Here is a 25,993-nt window from a genome sequence, read left to right as displayed (position 1 = left end):
TATTCAATCACAAAGTACAAAAGTCAAAGTCCTCTACCCTTAGGTCACAATAAATCATAATCTCAGTCAGTACACAGTATCTTAGTAAAGTCTTCCTTCATCTTGACTTGAAGCCACCTCTCAACTTCCATGGTTCCTCTTCCATAGACCCAGCTCCTATCTGAATCCATCCAACTTCCACCTGGATTCAAAGGCAGGCAGCTCCCAGTTCCTTGTCCAGCTCCTTGTTCAGTTCTTTGTACAGTTCTTTGTCCATATTAAATCCTTCATAGTCTATGTCCCTGGGAAGACAAAGCTTAACAAAGCCACAAGAACATTCATATACATTAACAAAGTCACAACAACATTTATACAAAGTACTGGCATAACAGTCATGCTTCCTCAGTCTTTGCCAGTGCCAGCTGGCCCTTGGAAGTCCTCAGCAGCTCTGGTTGGCACTCAGAAATCCTCAGCAGCTCTGGCCTGCCCTCAGAAGTCCTCAGTAGCTCCACCTGACCCTAGGAAATCCTCAGCAGCTCCAGCTGGCCCTTGCAGGTCTTCAATACCATAAGTTCCATTCTCAAAATCAAAATCACTTTATCCAGCCTCCATGTGGCTTACTCCAAGAAATTCTGTCTCAGTTCTCAATTCTCATTCCTTTTCTCAGTTCTTCTCAATTCTCAGTTCAGTCTTCAGTCCAGCAGCAGCTGCCCTGCCTCCACATCACTTATCCCAAAAAAGTTCTTTCTGTCCAGCTTGTGCTCTTCCTTATATATGGCACAGCTCCTCCCCAGAAGTCCACAAGTTGTGGGGTTCACACATTCTATTTCTTCTTTGTTCTTTTTTGTTGTTATTGTTGTTTTTTTCCTATTTTTTAAATTAAATTTTATGTTTATTTTTAGTTTGCATCATTCATTTACACAAGATTTTGAGTTACAAATATTTTCCCTATCTTTCCGCTACCCACCACCCCAAAACAGCAATCCCACTGAATACCCTCTCCCCCAATCTGCTCTCTTCTATATCCTCCCCCAGCAGCAGCTGCCCTGCCTCCACGTCGCTTATCTCAAGAAGTTCTTTCTGTCCAGCTTGTGCTCTTCCTTGTATATGACATAGCTCCTCCCCAGAAGTTCACAAGTTGTGGGATTCACACATTCCATTCCTTCTTTGTTTTTTTTGTTGTTATTGTTGTTTTTTTGTTTTTTTCCTATTTTTAAAATTGTTTTATGTCTATTTTACTTTACAACATTCATCTCCACAAGATTTTGAGTTACAATTATTCTTTCTATCTTTCCCCTACCTATCCAAAACAGCAATCCCAGTGAATACCCTCTCTCCCAATCTTTTGTCTTCTATGTCCTCTCCCATTCTCCCCCCAACTTTCCAGTAGGGAAGGATGGATCTCTATACCCCAGTGCCTGTATATTTTATTTCCTTGTTGCATGTAAATAATTATATATATACATACATATATGTGTGTATATATATATATATATATTTGAAACAATTGATTTTAAAACTCTGAATTTGAGATTCTTTCCCTTCCTCCCTTGTCACCCACCCTTACTGGGAAGATAGGTAATTAATATAGGTTGTGCATGTGTAGCTACACAAAACATTTCCATAATGGATATATTGTGAAAGACTGACTATATTTCCCCCCCATCCAATCCTATCCTCCACTTGTTCTATTCTCTACTTTCACCCTGTCCCTTTTCAAAAGTGTGTGCTTCAGGGGAAGGCTAGGTGGGGCAGTGAATAGAGCACCAGCTCTGGAGTCAAGAGGACCTGAGTTCAAATCCGGACTCATACACATGACACACATACTAGCTGTGTGACCTTGGGCAAGTCACTTAACCCCAATTGCCCTCCAGAAAACAAAATCTAACAAGTACATTAAAGATGATTCTTTGGAGCGGTTGGTGGTGCAGTGAGGAAAGCGCTGGCCTCGGAGTCGGTAGGACCCAAGTTCAGTTCCGGCTTCAGACATTTAACACCCAAACAAAAAAACTAGCTGTGTAACCTTGGGCAAGTTACTTAACCCCAATTGCCCTCCAAAAAGCAAAAAAAAAAAGTGTGTGCTTCCAACTTCCCTCCCCCCAGCCTACCCTCCCTTTCATTATCCCCCCTCTCATCCCCTTCCCCCCTACTCTCCTGTAGGGTGAGATACCCTATTTAGTGTGTATGTCATTCTCTCCCTAAGCCAAATTCAAAGAGAGTAATCTTGACCCATTCTCTTTTGCCTTCCTGTTCTTCCCCTCCATTGTAACAGTTTTCCCTTGCCTCTTCTATATGAGATAATTTACCCCATTCTGTCTCTCCCCATCTTCTCTCATTATATTCCTCTCTCACCTCTCAATTTCACCTTTTAAGTATCATCTGTTCCTATTCAATTGATCTTGTGCCCTCTGTCTATGTATACCTGTACACATATATACACACACTCACATATGTATTCATATGCCCATATACCCTCTTATATAGACATATATATGTGTGTGTATATATGTATATATATGTATACATTTATATTCCCTTCACCTATCCTCATACTGAGAAAAGTTTCATAAATTACAATTATCATTTTTCCATGTAAGAATGTAAATAGTTCAATTTTGTTAAGTTCCTTATGATTTCTTTTCCCTTTTTACCTTCTCATGCCTCTCTTGCTTCTTGTATCTGAATGTCAAATTTGCTATTCAACTCTGTTTTTTTTTTATCAAGAATGCTTGTCTTCTATTTCATTGAATGACCATATTTTCCCTCAAAACATGATACTCAGTTTTGCTAGGTAGGTGATTCTTGGGTTTAATCCTAGCTTCTTTGACCTCCAGAATATCATATTTCAAGCCCTTTGATCCCTCATTGTAGAAGTTGCCATGTCCTTTGTTATCCTGATTGTGTTTACACAATATTCAAATTGTTTCTTCTTGGCTGCTTATAATATTTTCTCCTTGATCTGGGAACTCCAGAACCCGGCTATAATATTCCTAGGAGTTTTCTTTTTGGGATCATTTAAAGAGGTGATTGGTGAATTCTTTCAACTTCTATTTTGCCCTCTGGTTCTAAAACATCAGGGCAATTATAATTGAGAATTTCTTGAAGGATGATTTCTATGTTCTTTTTTTATCGTGGCCTTCAGGTAGTCCAATAATTTTTAAATCATCTGCTGGATCTATTAACCAGGTAAGTGGTTTTTCCAATGAGATATTTCACATTGCCTTCTATTTTTTTTATTTGTTTGGATCTGTTTAATAGTATCTTGATTTCTTATAAAGCTTCCATTTGCTCCAATCTAATTCAGAAGGAAAGATTCTCTTCAGTGAGCTTTTGATATTCTTTTTTCCATCAGGCAAATTTGGCTTTTTAAGGCATTCTTCTCCTCATTGGCTTTTTGGGCCTCTTTTGCCATATGAGTTAGTCTATTTTTAAGGTGTTATTTTCTTAAGTCAGGTTGTTGACTCTCTTTTCGTGATTTTCTTGCATCATTCTCATTTCTCTTCCCAATTTTTCCTCTACTTCTCTTATTTGGTTTTCAAAATCCTTCTTAAGCTCCTCTATGGCCTGTAATCAGTTCATATTTTTCTTGGAAGCTTTTGGTGCAGGAGTTCTGACTCCAATGTCTTCCTGCCATTCCATGCTTTGATCCTTTTTGTCCCCCAAAAAGGAATCCAAAGTCAGGTTGCTGTGCCTCCTTTGCTTCCTTTGCTTACTCATGTTGCCACTCAATTACTTGACTTTTGAGCTATTTTCCACAGTAGAACTCTCCTTCCAGAGAGGAGAGCTTTGTCCCAAATTGTTGGGGTTTTCTCAGCTGCCATAGCTATCAATTGGCTGCCCTCTCTGAAGCTTCCACACACTCTGGCTCACTGGTCACAAACCCCAGGACCTCCACCCTAGACAGCAATCCAGATCCAAGCAGGTCAAAGCAAGAGCAATTACACCTCAAAATAATTGCTTGGTCCCCCTACAATCTGCAGTCCAGGAGTTCTGAAGCAGCCAAGCAGCTGCAGCCACTGCTCCTCAGCCACTTCTCCCTCTTCCCAAAGTCTACAGTGACCTCTCACTTTGTCTTTGGCATTTATGGTTTGATAATTCTGGAAACTGCCACAGCTTCTGGTGATCTACTCTCCCAATGTCCCTCTAGCCATGGCTAGTCAGGCCACCCTAAAGCCACAGGCTCACTGGGGGATGTGCTCTGCTCCCAGCACACTGTAATGGGCCATTCCTGTCCACTTGCCAGGCTGTCTTCAGTGGGAGATTTGTTTCTCTCTGTCACTTTGTGGGTTCTGTAGCCCTAAAGTTTGTTTAGAGTCATTTTTTATAGGTATTTGAGGTGGTTATGGGGGGAGTGCAGGGAGCTTTCCTGCTTCTATCTGCCATCTTGGCTCCACCCCCACACATTCTGTTTCTTAGCAGACTTGATACAGGGCTCAAAAACACTTGAACTGAAACAAGGTATTAATTCAATAGCTGAAACAAAGTGTTAACTACTTCTTTGCTTGTCATTAGAGCCTCAGACACTTAACACTTACTAGCCTTGTGACCTTGGGGAAGTCACTTAACCCAACTTACCCTGCATTGCTCCTCCAAAAGGCAAAAAATAATAATAATAATTGGAAACTAAATAATCTTGTCCTAAAGAATGAGTGGGTCAAACAACAAATATTAAAAAGAACAATAATTTCGTCATAGAAAATGACAATAATGAGACATTCCAACATTTATGAGATGCAGCCAAAGCAATACTTAAGGGAAATTTTATATCTTTAAATCCTTACATGAATGAAATAGAGGAAAAAAGAGATCAGTGAATGTTACATGCAACCAAAAAAGCTAGACAAGGAATAAATTAAAATCCCCAATTAAATACCAAATTAGAAATTCTGAAACTCAAAAGAGAGATTAATACAATTGAAATTAAAGAAACTATTCAACTAGTAAATAAATCTAAGAGCTGGTTTTATCAAAAATAAAATAAAATAAATAAACTTTTGGTTAATTTAATTTTAAAAAAAGATAGAAGAAAATCAAGTTGCAAGCATCAAAAATGAGAAGAGTAAATTCACCACCAGTGAAGATGAAATTAAAGCAATAATTAGGAGATATTTGGCCCAAATGTATGCCAAGAAACCTAACAGTCTAAGTGAAATGAATGAATACTTACAAAAAATATAAATTGTCCAGATTAACAGAAGAAGAAATAAAATACCTAACTGCATTTTAGGAAAAGCTGAACAAGCCTTTAATGAACTCCCCAAGAAAAAATCTCCAGGGTGAGATGGACTCACAAGTAAATTGCACCAAACATTTAAAGAACAATTAATTCCAAGGCTATATAAATAATTTGGAAAAAAATAGATAAAGAAGGAATCCTACCAAATTTCTTTTATGACACAAACATAGTGCTCGTACCTACATCAGGAAGAACCAAAACAGAGAAAGAAAATTTATCCCAATTTCCCTAATGAATATTGATCCAAAAATGTTAAATAAAATATTAGCAAATGATATTATAGCAATTTATAACAAGCATAGTATACTATGACCAGATGGAATTTATATGAGGAAGACAGGACTGGTTTAATATTAATAAAACTATCCTCACAATTGACATAAATAACAAAACAATAATCTCATGATTATCTCAGTAGATGTAGAAAAAGCTTTTGACAAAATACAGCACCTACTCCTATTAAAAACACCAAAGAGTGTAGGAATAAATGGAGTCTTCCTTAAAATGATAAGTAGTGTGTATCTAAAACCATCAGCTAGCATTATATCTAATGGAGATAAGTGAGAAGCTTTCTCAAGAAGATCAGGGATGAAACAAGGATGCCCGTTATCACCACTATTATTTAGTAACGTACTGGAACTCTTAGCTTTAGCAATAAGAGAAGAAAAAGAAATTGAAGAATTTCTTCAATAGAATAGACAACTGGGAGCTAAAATTATCGCTTTTTACAGATAATCTGATGATATTTTTAAATAATCCTAGAGAATCAACTAAAAAAAACTACATGAAATAATTAACAACTTTATCAACATTTCTATATATTACCATAAACCTCAGCAGCAAGAGATAGAAAGAGAAATTCCCTATAAAATATTTGGGAGTCTACCTGCAAAGACAACCCAGGAACTATATGAACACAATTACAAAACACATTTAACACAACATTAAGTCAGATCTAAGCAATTATAAAACTATCAGTAACTCCTGGGTAGGCTGAGCTAATATAATAAAAATGACAATTCTACCTAAATTAATTTGCTTATTCAGTGCCATATCAATTAAACAACCAAAATTCTATTTTATAGAGCTGGAGAAAATAATAAAATAATTTATCTGGAAGAACAAAAGGTCAAGAATATCAATGAAATTAATAAAAAAAAAAAGTGTAAAGGAAGGTAGCCTAGCGATACCAGATCTAAAACTATACTATAAAGTGATAGTCATCAAAACTCTTTAGTATTTGCTCAGTGAGTGGATCAGTGAAATAGATTAGGTACACAAGACACAGTAGTAAATGACTATAGTAATCTGTTTAATAAACCCAAAAACTACAACTTCTATGATAAGAACTCAATATCTGGCAAAAACTGCTGAGAAAACTGGAAAAAAGTATGGCAGAAACTCAGCATAGATCCATCTATCACACCATATACCAAGATAAGAACAAAATGGGTACATGATTTCGAAATAAAGAGTAATACCATAAGCAAATTAAGAGAACAAGGAATAATTTACCTGTCAGATGTATGGAAAAGGGAAGAATTTTTGACCAAACAAGAGATATAGAACATTATGAAATGTAAAATGGATAATTTTGATTATATTAAATTAAAAAGATTTTGCACAAATGTTATGGGAATGGGAATCTAAGATCTTCCCTGCCTCTAGGCCCTTTGATTGACTTGAATGACTCTGAGAACCTTCCTTGATTTGAAAATATACTCTGCCCCCTAATAGGCTGACTGTGGTCACATGGAGCCTGTGGCAGGAGGCTTGATCTTCAGGAATGACCCCACCTTGTTCCTTTGTAATTGGACAGTGGGTCAAGAGGGTTGTGACATTCTCTGATCCAGGAGAAGGCTATATATACCCTGATGTGAGGTTTTGTTTTGGGGCTCACTTTGAGAAGAGTTGTGTGATTTGACCAGACCAGATTCTGGGCAGCTGTTGAGCCCCCTGGCTTTGAAAACCCAGGTGTTGGTGCTTCCCTCTCTGGTAAATGACCAGGTATGGATGTAATGGTCAGACAGCTGGAAGCCTGTCTGCTGATCTGTTTTTCTGTCTGCTTGTAACTTGTTTGTATTCTCTGAAGTTCAGGGTGCTGATCTTTTACCCCTGAACTAGGTAAATGACATATGCTTGATTAAAGCAAGATTGTTAACCCATTTTGAGTTGTTTTCCTTTAGAAAAGCAGATCTAAGAACCTGTGTTGGCAGTCACCCTGAGTGTGCTAGGGTGCTTGCTGCTACAGCAAACAAAACCAATGCAACCAAGATTAGAAGGAAAGCAGAAAGATCCAAAACAATTTTTACAGTCAGTGTTTTTATAAAAGCCTCATTTTTTAATATATAGAAAGCTGAGTCAAGTTTATAAGAATACAATGTCTTCTCCAATTGAAAAAAAAATGGTCAAAGGATATGAACAGGGAGTGTTTAGATGAAGAAATTAAAGCTATATATAGTCATATGAAAATGTACTCTAAATCACTATTGATTAGAGAAATGCAAATTAAAACAACTCTGGGTTGCCACCTTATACCTATCAGATTGTCTAACATGACAGAAAAGAAAAATGACAAATGTTGGAAAAGGTGTGGGAAAATTGGGGCATTGATGAATTATTGGTGGAGTTGTAAACTGATCTAACCATTCTGGAGAGCAATTTGGAATTATGCCCAAAGGGCTTTAAAACTCTGCATACCCTTTGATCCAAAAGTGATCATAAAAAGGGAAAATGTACACAATATGTACAAAAATATTCATAGCTGCTCTTTTTATGGTGGCAAAGAATTGGGAATTGAATGACAGAACAAGTTATGGTATATGAATGTAACAAAATATTATTGTGATATAAGAAATAAGGAGCAGGTGGATTTCAGAAAAACCTGGAAAGACTTAAATGAAGTGATGCTAAGTGAAGTGAGCAGAACCAAGAGAACATCATTCACAGTAAAAGTAGCATTGAGTGATGATCAACTCTGATAGATTTGGCTATTCTCAGCAATACAAATCAATGATCCAAGACAATTCCAAGAGACCTATGGTGAAAAATGCTATCCACATCTAGGGAAAGAACTATGGAGTCTAAATATAGGTCAAAGCATATTATTTTCAATTTTTTTGTTTTTTTTTACCTTGGTTTTTCCCTTTTATTCTGATTTTTTTTCACAACATGACTAATGTGAAAATATGTTTGAAGTGATTGTATATCTACATCCTGTATCAGATTGCTTGCTATCATAGCAATGGGAAAGGAGAGGGAGGGAGGGAGAAAAATTTGGAACTCAAAATCTTACAAAAATGAATGTTAAAAACTATTTTTATGTGGAATTGGGAAAAATCAAATACTTTTAAGTAGAAAAAGATAAATGTTCCCCTACTTTATTTTAGAAGTCTTCCATTTACAAATATATATTTTGTGCACTACAAATCAGAAGCAAACCCATTGCAATGTGAGATAAGGCCACATAGAAATCAATCAGACATGGTAACCCAAACTCCTAGAAATTAAGAACGATAGAGCAATTATTAATGTTTCTGGTGACATTTGTCAACAAAGTTGAAACAAACTCAAAAACTGATTCCATTCTTTTCCTTTTGCAGATCTCTGTCAACAGGAAGTGAATGACCCTCCAGAGGAACATGATCCTGGGCAATTTGCTGGCCTGCTTCATGGATCTTCTCCAGCCTGTGAGTCCCCTGATAATCCACTTCGTCTCTATAGCAAAGCAAAAATGTGTGGAGGAGCACAGGAAGAAATTAGTTTGATGAATAATCCTCTCCATTATCAGCAGCCTCCACCAGGAAATAACCCAGGAGCTCCAGTAAAGAAAATTAAGCCCAAAGTGGTTAGTAGAACCATTTTTCACACAAAAAGCCATCCATTAGAAAATCACACCCTTGTTGGCACAAGAACAAGAAATGGAACCCGAAATGGGAATGGGGAGCAGTGGGGTGTTAGCACAGGAGGATTCGTGGAGCGAGCCTGTACTCTGGGAAGGATACGGTCTTTGCCAAAGGCCCTTCTTGATTTGCATTTGTCCAAAAATGTTTCCAAATCTGATTCTGATCTCATTGCCTACCCATCCACTGAGAAAGCTTCAAGGGTGAACTGGAGTGAATCCTCAACAACTGAACCCAGTTCTAAAGGGAATTCTGAGAGGACTCCTTCCTTCACTTCTGAATGGGAAGAAGTAAGTTGAATCTTTTTATTATTTATTAAACAAGACAGTGGAATTGGGTAGTTGGGGAAGGGACAGATTTTAAATGTCTTATACTTTTTAAGGTAAAAAGAAGAGTATCTTCACCACAGAAGGCAGAAAGGGTGTCTGATGGAAATGCTTTACTATTTCACAGCTAGCATTTTAGATCAACCAAAGTTCCGCCCATAAAGAGAAGTCTTTTTATGACCATAGGAATTGACGCTCATCTAACTATATGGTACAAAATTTAGGGGAAAAAAGTATATATCATTTTAGAGTTTATGAAGTTTTCAATTTGTAAATTTCATTCCTCCCAACAACCCCATGAGGCAGGCAGAGCATGTTTTAGTATTCTTATTCTACAGTTGTAGAAATTGAGGTTCATAGAGAGCAAGAGAATTGCATATGGTGACAGATTTAGAAAAAGCCTGTACTCCAGCTTTTTTGGTTTCTAGACCAGCATCATTCTTGCTATGTCAAGGATCTTCCACCATTGCAGGACATGGTAAAGATAGTTACATAGCAAATTTTGACTACTTATGTGATCAGTCACCTTCCTATTAATCAACATTCCTCCTATTTTCATGCTTTCATCTAGCAGGTGACTGAGGTATTTTTTTTTCAATTTTCTGCATCTGTATTCTCTGTCATTAGTTATAAGAGAGTATGGTGTAGTAAGTCTGAGAGTCATCTTCAGAAAGGATTGAAGACCTGCCCTTAACATATGCTGACTGAGTGAGCCTAGGCAAATCGCAAATCTCTTAACCTTTCAATCCTTCAGGTAATGCTCTAAGACAGTGGCATCCAGTGACATTGACAGTGGGAGTTCCCTCATTAGGAGTTCCATATACCCATGAAATTCCTGCTCTTGTCCTTCCTTACCAACATATACACATACACATGCCCATGGACCTACAAAATCAACAGTTAGCACTTGGCTATGAGCAGAAGCTAGGGTTTAGAATTAGTTATCTTATTTAATGAGAACGTGTAGCCAATGTCATGAGCTCAATTTATGTATGGCAGGAATAAGTTTTTTGTGTGGCCATAGACGGATTCATTATCAAAATCTCACAAAAGGCATTCCGTTGGTCATGAGTAGAGGCGAGAGTATGAATCTCTCATGCTAAAGCATTCAATATCAGCTTTTTAAAAAGTCTCCAGTGTTCCAAGGAAAATGTGTGGCCCTCTGCTATTTAACATTTTTTTAAATAAATGGCCTGTTTAAAGCCATAGATGAAAACTTTATCACATTTGCAAGAGACACAAACCTGGGGGTAACAGTTAACACAATGAATTGCAGAGTCAAGATGCAAAGTGAACAAGACAAAACATTTAGCTGAATCTAGTAATTTTAAGTTTAATGGGGATAAATAACAAATTTGATCATTGATTTCAAGCATGGATTTCACAAATACAAGATAGGGGAATGTGCTTAGACATTTTGACTCAAAAGTGTATTGAAATTTAAACATATCATAACATAAACATAACATATGGCAGCCAAGGAAGCTAAGGCATTCTTAATCTGAATTAAGAGAAGCATAGCTTGCCAGGAATACAAAGGTAATTTGTTTGAATTATTTTTCATATTTTGATTGGATTAGATGGCTTCTAAGGTCCCTTCCAATGGTGTGTTTCTCTGATTTGTTAATACTCCATATATTTTAGGGAAACAACTAGAAAAACATGCTGCTACTGATGAGTCTCTCTCTCTCTCTCTCTCTCTCTCTCTCTCTCTCTCTCTCTCTATATATATATATATATATATATATATATATATATATATATGTACATGTATGTATGTATGTATACATATATAATATGTATATGAAAATTACATAAAATCTTATCATAAACATTTAAGTTAAATTTATTAAAGCATGAAGGAAAAGATGTCAGCTTTCAATTTCTACAGAAAAGTATGATTTTATTTTTAATAACAGGATCCAGTGTATTATAAACCTCTCTCTAAAGCTGTCCCTGTACTATAAAGTTTTCTTGATTATGTTATTGTTGCATTCACAATACTAAAAATGTTCTGCTTTTGTGTTTGGGGAATTATCAGATGCAATGGAGATGTTTAATGAGTTCTTCTCACTGTTTTTGTTTTTTATAGATTGATAAAATAATGAGCTCCATAGATGCTGGAATCAACAATGAGCTTGAAGAGATGAATGATGGTATTACAAGTAAGGAAACTTTTCCCTTTAAGTGTTATTGAAATGAAAATGTGCTAAAAACAACACCTAAAATTAGTGCTGACCTTTAGCTAATTAAGCTTGAATTGTAGAGGGAAAATAGCATTTTTGTGTTCTATTGTAATAAATGTACTGAAAATTTCCTTTACTTTTACAAAAACTATACCTCAATAGGTTTCAGTTAGGTTCAACAGTTTCAAAACTTCTACTATGCTTAATGACAAGTGATAATTCATAAAAATAATGATTTAAAATTGTTATCATACCTTACTTTTATCCAGATTCTGTTGTATTGAGTCAGTTAACACAGTTTTATTAGGTTCCTGCAGAAATTATTAGGTACATGACCATACAAGGCACTGAGTCTAGTCTTTGGTTCTGAACACTAAATAGAATAGTCAATTTCTTATTTGATGAAATGTATGTAATCTGCTCCTAGGAATATTATAGTCAAATTCTAGAGTTCCCAGGTGAAAGAGAAAATATTACAAGCAACCAGGAAGAAACAATTTGAGTATTGTGGAAACACAATCAGGATAACACAAGATCTAGCAGTTTCTACATTAAGGGATCAAAGGGCTTGGGATATGACATTCCAGAGGCCAAAGGAGCTAAGCTTAAAATCAAGAATCACCTACCCAGCAAAATTTAGTATAATGTTTCAGGGGAAAATATGGTCATTCAATGAAATAGAGGACTTTCAAGCATTCTTGATGAAAAAAATAGAGTTGAATAGAAAATTTGACTTTCAGATACAAGAAGCAAGAGAAGCATGAGAAGATAAACGGAAAAGAAATCATAAGGAACTTATTATAATTGAACTATTTACATTCCTACATGGTAAAAATAATAATTATAACTCATGAGACTTTTCTTAGTATGAGGATAGTTGAAGGGAATATATATGTATAAATATATGCATATACATATATATGTTTATATAGGAGCATATACATGCATATAAATAAATATGTGCGTATGTGTATATATGTGTATAGGCATACATAGACAGAGAGCATGGGATCAATTGAATAGGAAGGGATGATATCTAAAAGGTAAAATTAAAAGGTGAGAGAGGAATATAATGAGAGGAAATAGGGAGAGACAGAATAGGGTAAATTACCTCATATAAAAGAGGCAAGAGAAAACTGTTACAACAGAGGAGAAGAACATGAAGGCAAAAGGGAATTGGTCAACCTTACTCTCATTGAATTTGGCTTAAGGAGGGAAAAACACACATACTAAATTGGGTATCTTACCCTACAGGAAGGTAGGGGGGAAGGGGATGAGATGGGGGATGATGGAAGGGAGGGCAGATTGGGTGGGGAGGGTACTTAGAAGCACACACTTTTGAAAAGGGACAGGGTCAAAGTAGAAAATAGAATAAGTGGGGGATGGTATAGGATAGAGGAAAATAGTAAATAGTCATTCTTCCAAATATATCTACTATGGAAATGTTTTGCATAACTACACATTTATAAGCTTTATTGAATCGCTTTTCCTCCCAGTAGGTGTAGATGATGAGGGAAGAAGGGAAATAATCTGGAAATCAAAGTTTTAAAATCAAATGTTAAATATATATATATATATATATATATATATATATAATTTTTTACATGCAACCAGGAAATAAGATATACAGGTACTGGGGTATAGAAATCCATCTTGCCCTACTAGAAAATTAGAGAGGGCAAGGGGGAGGATATAAGAGAGAGCAGATTGGGGGAAGAGGCATTCAGTAGGATCGCTATTTTGGGGTAGGGATAGGGGAAAGACAGGGAGAAAATTTGTAACTCAAAATCTTGTGGAAATGAATGTTGAAAACTAAAAATAAACAAATTTTAAAAAGAAATACATGTAACTAATTAGATTCAATTAAAAAAACATTCAATAAGCACTTCCTATGGTCACAAAGTACTGTGTTGAATTTACAAGGACACAAACAAAGCCTTGATATATTAGTCAACATCCAATCTGCTTTTAGAAAAATTGATATAAGGATTGATAAAATGAAAAATTTCTTGACAATGCTATCTAATAGTACAGATTAAAAATCCTTATGGACCCCAGTACAATGGAGGTGTTTGGGGTTACTCTTTATTTTTTTCTTCAAAATGACAATAGCTGGAATCATGTTAGCAAACAGATAATGCAATACAAATGTTATTTCTAATGGCATTATACTGTAGAGATAAATGGCATAGCTATTCACCAGCATGAAAATGAAATAAATAGTTGCCATGAAGGCATCATGGGATAGCTAGGTGGTGCAGTAGATAGTGTGCCAGGCCTAGAGTCAGGAAGACCTGAATTGAAATCTGACCTCAGATACTTACTAGCTACGTGAACCTGGGCAAGTCACTTAACCATGTTTGCCCTAGTTTTCTTGCTTGTAAAATGAACTGGAAGAGGAAATATTCAACCACTCCAGTATCTTTACCAAGAAAATCCCAAATGGGGTTACAAAGAGTCAGGCATGACTGAAACAACTGAATAACAACAACAAATCATGATTCCTTTTCAGAATACCTACCATTATTCCAAAGGCCTGCCTTGGAAAGTACTGTTCTCTTCCTCCTTGGAGGTCCCCAAGTAAAAAGCGGATCACACAATGTGTAGTATGTGTAATAAAAGGTATTCTTTTCCAGTTATAAATTGAGTAGATCATCAATGAATCCCTTACAGTTCCAAAACTTTGTGTTTCTTTCAAATATCCCTTCCCCCAAAGAGTTTACTTATAATCACAGCATTAAAAGAACTGGCCAAAATATCGAGTCTAACCCCCTCATTGTATCAAGGATAAAACTTGTGCTTAGGAAGGTCAGTAATTATTCATACATTTTGAAAAAAAAGCAAGACATAAAAATATTCTTGTTCACTCTTGTAAATAAATACACAGAATACCAACTCATGTAATTTTTGCTTTGAGCTCACTTATGAAAGTGCTTAGGAAATTGAAAGAGTATGGGTAATTATGTTCTTTTGTTCCAGCATAAGTCATTGGGAGTTCTGGGTCTTTAGTTTCAGTTATTTCTCATGCTGCACTAATTATATTGTTAGTGTTTTGTTGATCTTAATTTCTTATTAATTCTTATCTCCAATTAGTGTCACAGAGATATCCCTACTGATGACAGAGACCTTTACAGATAGAGCAAAGTTGACCCAGTCTGAGGTCCCTTTGATTGGATCTGAGTGTTTCAGATTGGAACTTTCACCTCACTTCATGGCATGTATCCTAGGCCATTGTCTTAACTTTTTTCCTGCCATTAGAATTTGGTGACTCAAGAAGAGAAAGTGAGGCTGATTTTGTGCAACTCAGACTCACTTAATCCAATGATGTCATTGACCATCTTCCAAAACAAAGGGCAAACAATATCTTGGCATACATATAGAACCTTCTACTGTGCGCTGTAAGACAGGACTGAAAGAGATTCAGGATCCTTCTTAAAAGAGTTTCAGAGAGAAGGATATGGGTTATGGTAAGCAGATGATGCCTTTCTCCTGTTAACTCATGTTCAGAAAAATAATGGTGTTCACAGGAAGAACTGACATAATTAAAGTTAACCTGGAGTCAGAAAACCTGTCTTCCAGCTATACTTCTACCACTCTCATAATAGGTGGAACCTGAAGAAAGCCTCTGCTTTTTCATTAGTAAAAAAAAACAAACCCTGAATGACTTAGCTATTCTCAGCAATACAATGATCCAAGACCTTCCCAAAAGACTCATGATAAGGATGCCCTCCACCCCAGAGAAAGAACTGATGGAGTCTGAATTCAGATCAAAGCATACTCTTTTTCATTTTATTTTGTGTGTGTGTGCTTTTCCCCGTTTGCTCTGCTTCTTCTTTCACAACATGACTAATATGGAAATGTGTTTTACATAATTGCACATATAAAATCTATATCAAGTTCCTTACCACTTTAGGGAGTGAGGTGGTCATGTAGGGGAGGAAAAAGATTTGGAATGCTAAAATTTTAAAAACTGAATGTTAAAAGTTATCTCTACATGTAATTAGAAAGAATAAAATATTCTTTAAAAAAAAAGGGAGAGAGAGAATTCCCTGCTGAAACTTGTAAAAATGCTTTGGTCAACAAACCTCTGTGCTTTCTCTCCTTGACTTACTGTCTGAGCTTATTTAACTCAAAACATAATCATCAAATATGCTTACAAAAACATGCAGCTTTCTTAAAACCAAGCACAACACTTGACTCAGTGGCATCCTGAGGCAAGATCCCAGAGATGTTCTCTGAATAACAGAGCATTTCCTCCCCTGCAGCCTGAATTTATCTTCCATTAATTTCACTGAACATCATTCCTGCCATCTTATAAGGAGACAGAGTATGGGGGAAGGGGAGGGGACAATCAAGTTTCACCATAATCACATAAAATATTTTAATCGTCTGTCCACTAAATTCTCTTTTCCAAGACAAATAATCCTAAATATGATTCTCTGTCCCCTTAAGTCTTTGCTTCCCTTAATTTCCATATCCATGAAATGCTCAGCATGACCTTTTGCTACATCAAAATTTAAATTTTAGGACCTATAATTAATAATAGCCCTCACATAGTGCTTTAAGGTTTGCTTTAGGGGTCATTGGGGTGCCATGGGTATAGAATTGGCCTTGAAGCTGGGAAGGCCTGGGGTCACATCTTGCCTCTGATATAAACTGGTCATGTTTTATATTTTATTTTTTATATATATATTTGTTATTATATTTTATTATATATAATATATCATATTTATTATTATAAATAAAAATATTTATATATTTACATTTTATATATAAAGAGAGAGAGAGAGAGAGAGAGAGAGAGAGAGAATACCTCGAGGCAATTCTCTAAGAGACTAGGTGTTAATCTGCCTTGGTAAAGGCAGGCTCCCCATTCAGGAGTTACTTAGACAATCCCTGTCCCCTTTAACATCTGAAAAGCTCTTTCTGTACCTCAACTTATTTGATCCTGTGAGGAAAATGTTATATTATTGCCCAATTATTAATATTATTTGAATCTAGCTTTATGTAGTTAGAAATCGTCTAACCCAAACTCTTACTATAGAGATCAGAGATGCTCCAGGGAAACCCAGTGGTTTTAAGGAATGTTTAGATCCCACCCAGTGCTTATTTTGGGTCCACCTAAGTCTTGCTTTGGCCCAACTAAAGCTTGTGTTTTGAGTTCCCCAAATTTGAATATTTGTACTTCTTGTCGTTCATTTGTGTCCTACTTTTTGTGATCTCACTTGGGATTTTCTTGGCAAAGATATTAAAGTGGTTTGCCATTTCCTTCTTTAGCTCATTTAAACAGATGAAGAAACTGAGGCAAACAGCGTTATGTGTCATGTCGAGGGTCACACAGGTAGTGTTTGAGGCCAGATTTGAACTCAGGAAGATGAGTCCTTCTGACTTCAGGGCTAGCACTCTATCGCCTGCACCACTTAGCTGACCTTGCTGATATTTATCTCAAGCCATCCATTCCTAGAAATTACCTACTGACAATACGAGGTCAATCAAATAAATGGCCTTACACATTGTCTGAACTAACATAACTTCACAAGGGCCAAGTAGGAAACCGTACCTTTTGGGTTTCTCTGCCAAATGACTTAATAAAATTCTTTCTAAAAGTATTTCAGGTTTGGGGGTTTATTTTCATGACTAGAAATCCTCACTAAACCATTGTGATGAAGGTGATTTTGTCTCCATAGTGTCTAAAGAAAAAAGATAATTATATATCTAATAATTTGAGGAATGAGAAAACACCAGAAGCTAAGAGGATTGAGAAGGTTTCTGTGAGAGATGGTACAAGAGCCAAGTGTTGTTGGAAGATGATAATTCCAAGAGGCAGAGATGAAGAGGGACTGTATGCTAGCAATGGGGGAGGGAGGACATTTTGTAGATATGAGAGACTGAGTTCTAAGGTCAAGCTCATTGTGACCACATGACATCACTAGTATCAAACAGCTAGTAGGTATCTGAAGTTTTGTAAGGTAGGTAAGAAAGATCTTATTACTCCTGCATTACAGATAACAAGGACAGAAAGGGACCTGCTCAAACTACTAAGTGCCAGAAACAGAACTTGAACCCAAGTCACACAATTATATCCAGAGATCCAGGAAAGGAACTTTTAATCCCTTTTCTGTACTGGAACCTCTTGGGTGACATCTGGTAAAGCCTATGACTCCCTACTAAGAATCATGTTTTAAAATATAGACAGAATTACAAAGGAAACTAATTATATCAGTGCACATGCATGCGTGCATGGACTCTAGAATTTAAAAAGCAAGTTCCCCAGGTTTAGTACCACTGTTCTAGAGGATTGGACTATCTGACTAAAGATTCATTCCCTGGGGTGGTAGAATTACATACAACATTTAAATATGAATTATATACATGAGAATTTCAAGAGAAGGAATGGGTCACTAACACCTAAGGGAATTGAGAAAGGGTATCTGAACTAAGGGCACAAGAAGGTAGGTGCTGCATGAGCAAAGCCTTGAAGAAGCCTAGGGATTGTAAATAGTCCTCTATTTCAATCCCTTCCTTTTCTAGATAAGGAGACTGAGACTGAAGGAAGTTTAATAATTTACTCAAGGTCATACAAGGAATAAGTAAGAAAACTAGGACTGGAATACAGATCCTCTAGACAACAAATGTAAACTCAGCTCCTCTGATTCCATGTTCAGTGTTCTCTCACAGTGCCACAGTATTTCTCTTTCAATCCAATACACATTCCAAGTCCTCCCCAAGCTTATTCCAACCAACCTTTTCTGCCATCTTCTATCGTACTTCCCTTCCTACATGGTATGATTCAGCTGAAGTAGCTGAGTTTCTATTTGCTGACCTTAGCATTCAGTTTGCCACTTCTATGAGCTGTCCCCCTGTTCCTAGAATTCCCATTTTCCAACAAGGCTTGCACCATCTCTTACAAGAAATCTTCCCAACCCCCTTACCTGCTACTGTTTTCATACCTCTCAAGTTATTAGATATATAATTATTGTTTTTGTATAATATTTCTTCCCAAAATAATATAATCTTGAGGATAGGAACTATTTCTTTCCCCATTTATATTTGTATTCCTAATATCCCTTAGGTCCCTAATACCTATTAGAGTGACTTGTAGAAAGTGTAAACAAAGTACTTTAGGAAGTTCAAGGGGGAAGGTCCTTACCAACTGGGGAGGTAAAGGGAATCATACCAGAGATAGTTATATCTGAGTTCGGATTTAAAGAATGGGGGAGGGCAGAGCCAAGATGGTGGCATAGAAGCAGGAAAAGTCCACGAGTTTCCCCCATAACCACCTCAAATATCTATAAAATATGACTCTAAACAAATGTTAGAGCTACAAAACCCACAAAGTAACAAAGAAAAACAAATCTCCCGCTGAAGGCAGCCTGGAAAGCAGACAGGAAAGGTTCATGGCAACAGGCTGGGAGCCCAGCCCAGCTCCACGTGAGCCTGTGGTTTTAGCCCCAGGGCAACCCTGACCAGCAGTGGCTGGAGAGGACTTTGAGAGAGTGGATCACCAGGAGCTGTGCTGGTTTCCAGAAATATCAACCCATAAATGCCAAACACAAAGAAAAAGGTCAGTTTAGAACTCTGTTACAACTGGAGGGGATGAAGGTGCAGTCTGGCCTCTGCACCCCAGAGTGGGAAGTGGTGGAGATGCAATGTCCCTGCAACCACCTCCACATGGCTGCTTCAGAACTCCTGGACTGTCCATCTTAGGGGGACCAAGCGAACATTCAGAGGGTAATTGCTCTGGCTTTAACCTGCCTGGATCTGGATTGCAATCTTGGGTGGTGGTTCTGAGGTGTGTGGCCAGTGAACCAGAGTTTGTGGGGGCAGCAGAGACAGCAGCCTCTTAATAGTTCTGGCAACTGGAAAAACCCCAGTGATTTGGGACAAAGATCTCCCCTCTGGAAGCAGAGTTCTACTGTTGCAAAGAGCTCAAAAATTAAATAATTGACTGGCAACATAAGCAAGCAAAGGAAGCAAAGTAAGCACAGCAATCCAACTTTAGATTCCTTTTTGGGTGACAATAAGGATCAAAGCATGGAATGAGAGGAAGACAATCAAGTCAGAACTCCTGCACCAAAAGCTTCCAAGAAAAATATGACTTGGTTACAGGCCATGGAGGAGCTCAAGAAGAATTTTGAAAACCAAGTAAAAGAAGTGGAGGAAAAATCAGGAAGATAAATGAGAATAATGCAAGAAAACAATGAAAAATGAGTAAATAACATGACTAAAAAAATAACACCTTAAAAATAGACTCAGGGGCGGCCAGGTAGCACAGCCAGTAAGAGCACCGGCTCCAGTGTCGGGATGACATGTGGATCAAATCTGGCTCAGACACTTATTACCCACAACTATTTACATTCCTACATGGAAAAATGATAATTGTAACTTATGAAACTTTTCTCAGTATGAGGATAGTTGAAGGGAATATAAGTGTGTGTGTATATATATATATGTATACATACATATATATGTTTATATAGGAAGGTATATGTGCATATAAATACATATGTGAGTGTGTGTATATATTTGTACATGTATACATAGACAGAGGGCACAGGATCAGTTTGAAATAAAAAGTGAGAGAGGAATATAATGAGAGGAGATAGGAAAAGACAGAATAGGGTAAATTATCTCACATATAATAGGCAAGAGAAAACTGTTACAATGGAGGGCAAGAACAGGAAGGCAAAAGGGACTGGGTCAACCTTACTCTCATTGAATTTGACTTAGGGAAGTAATGACATACACACTAAATAGGGTATCTCGCCCTACAGGAGAGTAGGGGGGAAGGAGATGAGAGGGGGGATGATGGAGGGAAGGCCACTGGGGGGGAGGGTAGTTGGAAGTGCACACTTTTGAAAAGGGACAGGGTCAAAGTAGAGAACAGAACAAGCAGGGAGTGGGATAGGATGGAGGGAAACATAATCAGTCTTTCTAAATATATCCACTATGGAAATGTTCTGCATAAGTACACATCCACAACCTATTTTGAATTGCTTATCTTCCCAATAAGTGTGTGTAATGAGGGAGGAAGGGAAAGAATCTGGAATTCAAAGTTGTAAGAGCAAATGTTTTAAAAATATTTATTATTATTATTTTTTACATACAACTGGGTAATAAGATATACAGGCACTGGGGTATGGAGATACATCTTGCTCTACTGAAAAGTCAGAGGGAGAATATAGGAGGACATAGAAGAGAGCAGATTGGGGGAGGAAGTATACAGTGGGATCATTGTTTTGGGGTGAGAAGTAGGGGAAAGGTGGGGAGAAAATTTGGTGGCTCACAATATTGTGGAAATGAATTATGTAAACTAAAAATAAACATAAAATTTAATTTAAACAATAAAATAAGATAAAAACACACATACCCACACACAAGAGTGGGGGAGCAACCTGTATGAGCCCTCCAAGAAGTGAGAGAGAGGGATATTTATGGGAGATACACCATCTTCAACTATCAAATTCAATATTTTCCCCGTGAATTCCCATAAATTTGTTCTTTACAAATATAACTTTGGGTTTAATATAATAAAAAAGTTTCTTAAAATAATATTGATAGAGGATCCTAAAGTGGAATGGTTTAGGGAAATATTGAAATGATCCCTCCTTAGAGTTCTTTGAGCAAAGACTGGGTAATAATGTGTCTAGGATGTTGGAGAGAGGTTTCATAGTTAAGGTCAGTTGGACTATACAGCCTCTGAAATCCTTCCCCGTTCTGAGTCTGTGATACTTGTACCTTTCAAAAGAGACCCATCACATGACAGGACTGCCATGAAGGCATGTGGGCAATAGTGATGGTCTCCCCTCATGAGAGATTTTGAAGGAAAGTTTCCTGTTTGGTTTAGAATAAAGCATTCTCAATTAAGGCAGAAGTTGAATTGCATGGCAGGGGCTCCTTCCAACTCATTGTCTCACTGACTTAGAGAGAGAAGGGAGAAGTTTTATGTAATCCATCCAGTTCAACTCCCTCATGATATAGTTAAACAAAGTGATGCCCACAGAGATTAAGTGACCTGCACGACATCACACAGATGGTAAGGATAAGAGATGGTATTTAAACCCATGTTCTCTGACTCTGGAGTCAGTGTGCTCTCTATCATACCAATCTGACATCATGTCAATTTTGAAAGCCTTGAGAGAATCTGTCTGGATGCCACAGGACAATGGACAGTGGTACTCCTTATTTCTACTTTATAGAATCCCTCATTCAGTCAAGTCTTAGCTAAAGTATCAGCTTCTACATGAAGCCTTTCCTGATGTCACTTCCAGTACTCTCCCACCCAAAGTCACCTTTCATTTATCTGATTTATATTTATGTATGCACATGTTGGCTTCCTTATTAGATTATATGCTCCTTGATGATGCACTGGGGACCAACTGGAACTGTCCAATTGGGCAACACAGCATACTTGCGTCCCCCTCTCTTTTTTTCTTTCCATTCCTTCTGCTAACATAGCGTATCATAACCGTATCTGTGGGTACCCAGAAGAATGTAAAGTTTGATTCCTGAAACCTTTTTTTTTCTTTTTTTTAAGGACCACAACTTAAAGCCAAATTATTCTGATTCTCACTGATTGGCCAACAATAGGTCCTATGCTAAGTGCCACTTGGTTGGTCACTGTTTGGGCCCTGAATTGGCTCATTGTAAATGTAAATGATGATTGTTTCTGTTTTGGTCAGAAACCCTGAGGACCTTTTGCTCCTAGATTGATTTTTTTTTGCCTAGGTAAAGAGGTCATTCTCTACCTCATTTCTTACCTATCCTTAATCATTGAATGTGATTAAATCTCAGTCAAATTGAGACCTGTTAAAGATTTTAGCTCAAATAGACCAAGGTGTCCCATCACATCCAGGGCCAACTCCAGTCATCCTCATCTATATCTTGCCATTGGACCCATGTGGCTTTGACCTTGAACAACTTCCTTCACTTAAATCAAATTCACTTGAGTATCATGGCATCACTTCCCTGAAGTCATGGCCCCCTTCCAGAATAAAGGTCAAACAACATACTCCTTGAAGGCAGGGACCATTTTGTTTTTGTCTTGTATCCCCAGTGACTAGCACAGTTCTTGGTACAAATAGTTACCTAAAAGTGAGTAAGAGACATAAAGATCATTACCTATACAGTACACATATTAAGGCATCCACATGGTCCACACAATAGCAGTTGTTAATAGAGCTGAGAATGAGGCATTATGCTGTAGGGGAAGGAGCATGTCCTGTGCAGTTGGGAGTCTGGAATTGAGAGTTGACTGTGCTCTACTTACTAGTTGTGAGACATTGGGCACGTTTCTTTGATTCTCAGACCCTCAATTTATATTCATATAAAATGAAGAGTGTTGGAAAAGGAGGCCTGTAAAGGTCATTCCAGGGCTAAGTCAATAATTCTATAACATTGCTTGTTAAAGAAATCTCTGGCCTGAATGCAAATGTATAGTCCTGATAGATGCCCATCCTATGACTTAACTATGTACATGGTTGGGAGGGAGTCATGTGTGTTCTAGAAGGGAAGGTCTCTTGAATGACCCCCAATCATTAGACCAGGCACTTCATAGAGAGCATTAGTAGTGCCCATTTATTTATATCCTTTTATAACAGGAATGGGGAGATCCATTGGGAACCATACATCCTTGTTCCTTCGCCCTTAATAGACACTAGATTACAAATTCCTTGAGAACAGAACTTACATCATTTTTCCCCTTGCATGTCCATAGTCAAAAACTCATTTATGGCTAAACTGTGTCCAGACTCCTCCTCTTGCTCTTCTCTTACTGCACTGCACTGCCTACCCTTTCTCCTTCTTTGCAGATCTTTTCTATGTGCTTTTTCATCCATGTATAACTTTGTGATCCTCTATAGAATTTTCTTGGCAAAAATGCTGGAGTGACTTGTCATTTCCTTCTCCAGCTTATTTTACAGATGAGGAAACTGAGGCAAACAGGGTTAAGTGACTAGTCCAGGACCACAAAGCTAGTAATCTGGGGCCAGATTTTAACTCAGGAAGATGAGTCTTCCTCACTCCAGGCTGGACACTCTATCTACTGTGCCACCTAGGTGCCCTTTATGAGCTATCTTCCCCCGTTACAATGTAACTTCCTTGAGATCAGGGACTGTCTTATTTGTTTATGTTCTTATCAGCAACACTTAGCATAGCATCTGGCCCACAATAAAGGCATAATTTTATCTATCTAAAAATACTGGAATCAGCAACAATCTCCTGGCTTTGGCTTGCTATATAGAGTTCAGAATTAAACGAAAGTAATTTATACATGTCCCCCATGATCCAACCAAACTGGTGGTCCTACTATTCCTCAGATATAGCATTCTACCTCCCATCTCTGACCCTTTCCTTAGAAAAGGCATTCCCTCCTCATTTGTGCCTCTTAGGATCCCTCATTTTCTTCAAAGTTCAGTTTAAGCACCACTTTCTGAATGGGACCTTTATTGATCCTTCCCCTCACCACTACCTTCACCTACAAAATTATCTTTTATTTAGACTACATATCATATATATTTCATTTCTTTGGATCTGTTTAACAGCATCTTGATTTCTCATAAAGTCACTAGCTTCCATTTGCTCCAATCTAATTCTGAAGGAATGATTCTCCTCAGTGAACTTTTGAGATTCTTTTTCCAACTGGCAAATTCAGTTTTTTAAGGCATTCTTCTCCCCATTGCCTTTTTGAGCCTCTTTTGCTATTTGAGTTAGTCTGTTTTTTAAGGTGTTATTTTCCTCAGTCAGGCTGTTGACTCTCATTTCATAATTTTCTTGCATCATTCTCATTTCTCTTCCCAATTTTTCCTCCACTTCCTTATCTGCTTCTTAAAGTCCTCTATGGCCTGTAACCAGCTGGTATTTTTCTTGGAAGCTTTTGGTGTAGGAGTTCTGACTTCACTGTCTTCCTCCTATTCCATGCTTTGATGCTTTTTTCCCCTAAATAGGAGTCTAATGTTGGATTTTTCTGTTTGCTTTACTTCCTTTGCCTCATCATATTGCCACTCAGTCACTTGACCCCTGGGATTTTTGCCACAGTAGGACTCTGCCACCAGGCAGGGGAGGTTTGTTCCAAATTCTGGGGTTTTCTCAGCTGCCAGAGATATTAGATGGGTGCCCTCTCTGAAGCCTCCACATGCTCTAGCAGGCTGGTCACCCACCCCAGGACCTCCACCCTAGACCGCAATCCAGATCCAAGCAGGTAAAGCAAGAGCGCTTACCCCTCAGACTGGTTGCTTGTCCCCCTACTCTGTGCAGATCAGGAGCTAAAGGTGCCATGTGGCAGAAGCTGCACCACGGCTCCTCAGTGGCTTCTCGTTCCGGGGGAAGAAGCCGACACACTCCCAACTACTGGGTCCCAAAGTCCACACTCTCTCTCTTTGTCTTTACCATCTTTGTGTTGATAATTCTGGACTGCCACAGCTGCTGGTGATCTGGAGTCCCTCCAGCCGCTGGTTGGTCAGGCCTGCCTGACCTCCCAACCTGACCTCCCAACCTCCCTGACCAGGCCTCCCAACGCGTGGGGCTGGGCTTAGCTCCCAGAATGCTGTGCTGGACGATTCCTGCCGGGCTGTCCTTAGCAGGAGGTTAGCTTCTTTGTGTCATATTATGGGTTCTGTAACTCCCAAGTTTTTTCAGAGTCCCCTTTTACATGAATTGAAGGTGGTGGGATCCAGAGCCATGTGGAGGTCCCGTTTCTACTCTGCCATCTTGACTCTGTCTGTGCTGTTATGTTCTGGTATTGCAACACTCCAACTCCATTTATTTTCTCAGTCTAAAACAGGTAGGACAAGATATAGAAAGTAGGAGAGGGTGTGGAAAAGATCCCTCCTGGACCAGGTTCCCTTATCCTTGTCAAAGTATAAAGTACCTACTTACTCCTAATGATCTGACACCCATGGCACGGTAGATAGAATGCCTGACCTGGAATCAATGAGAAGAATTCAAATCTGGCCTCAAGGTGTGGCCAGGTGGCTTAGCGAGTAAGAGCACCAGCTCCAGTGTCGGGATGACCTGGCGATTGAATCCCAGGCTCAGACACTCAGCACCACACCCAGAAATAACTGGCCGTGTAACCTTGAAGAAGTTACTTAACCCCTATCACTTAAAAAAAAAAAAAACAAATCTGGCCTCAAACAATTATAAGCTTTGTGATCTTAGGCAAGTCACTTAACCTATGTTTACTTCAGTTTTCTTAGCTATAAAGTGGGAATAATAATAGCATTTAACTTCTTGGGGTGCTATGAGGCCCAAATGAGATAATATTTGTAAAGCAATTAGCACAGAGCCTGGCATATAGCTGATGCCATATAGATGTTAGGTAGTAGTAGTAGTAGTAGTAGTAGTAGTAGTAGTAGTAGTAGTAGT

At 37.9% G+C, this 25,993-nt stretch overlaps 1 protein-coding gene across 1 annotated transcript in view; it reads left to right on the top strand.

The window, feature by feature from the left end:
• Positions 1–25,993, top strand: part of ANKS1B (ankyrin repeat and sterile alpha motif domain containing 1B) — a 1,399,804-nt gene that overhangs the window by 710,163 nt on the left and 663,648 nt on the right. The window contains exons 13-14 of the mRNA XM_069095213.1: positions 8,818–9,407; positions 11,536–11,608. Of these exons, the coding sequence (XP_068951314.1) occupies positions 8,818–9,407; positions 11,536–11,608 (663 nt within the window). The remainder of the gene's footprint in view (positions 1–8,817; positions 9,408–11,535; positions 11,609–25,993) is intronic.

Source organism: Petaurus breviceps, unplaced genomic scaffold (genome assembly GCF_028583685.1).
Source record: "Petaurus breviceps papuanus isolate PSGF00001 unplaced genomic scaffold, PetGlider_PUasm1.0 225, whole genome shotgun sequence".
NCBI lineage: Eukaryota > Metazoa > Chordata > Mammalia > Diprotodontia > Petauridae > Petaurus > Petaurus breviceps.
The sequence above is the reverse complement of the archived record's forward strand: the minus strand, read 5'-3'. Positions and strand labels throughout refer to the sequence as shown.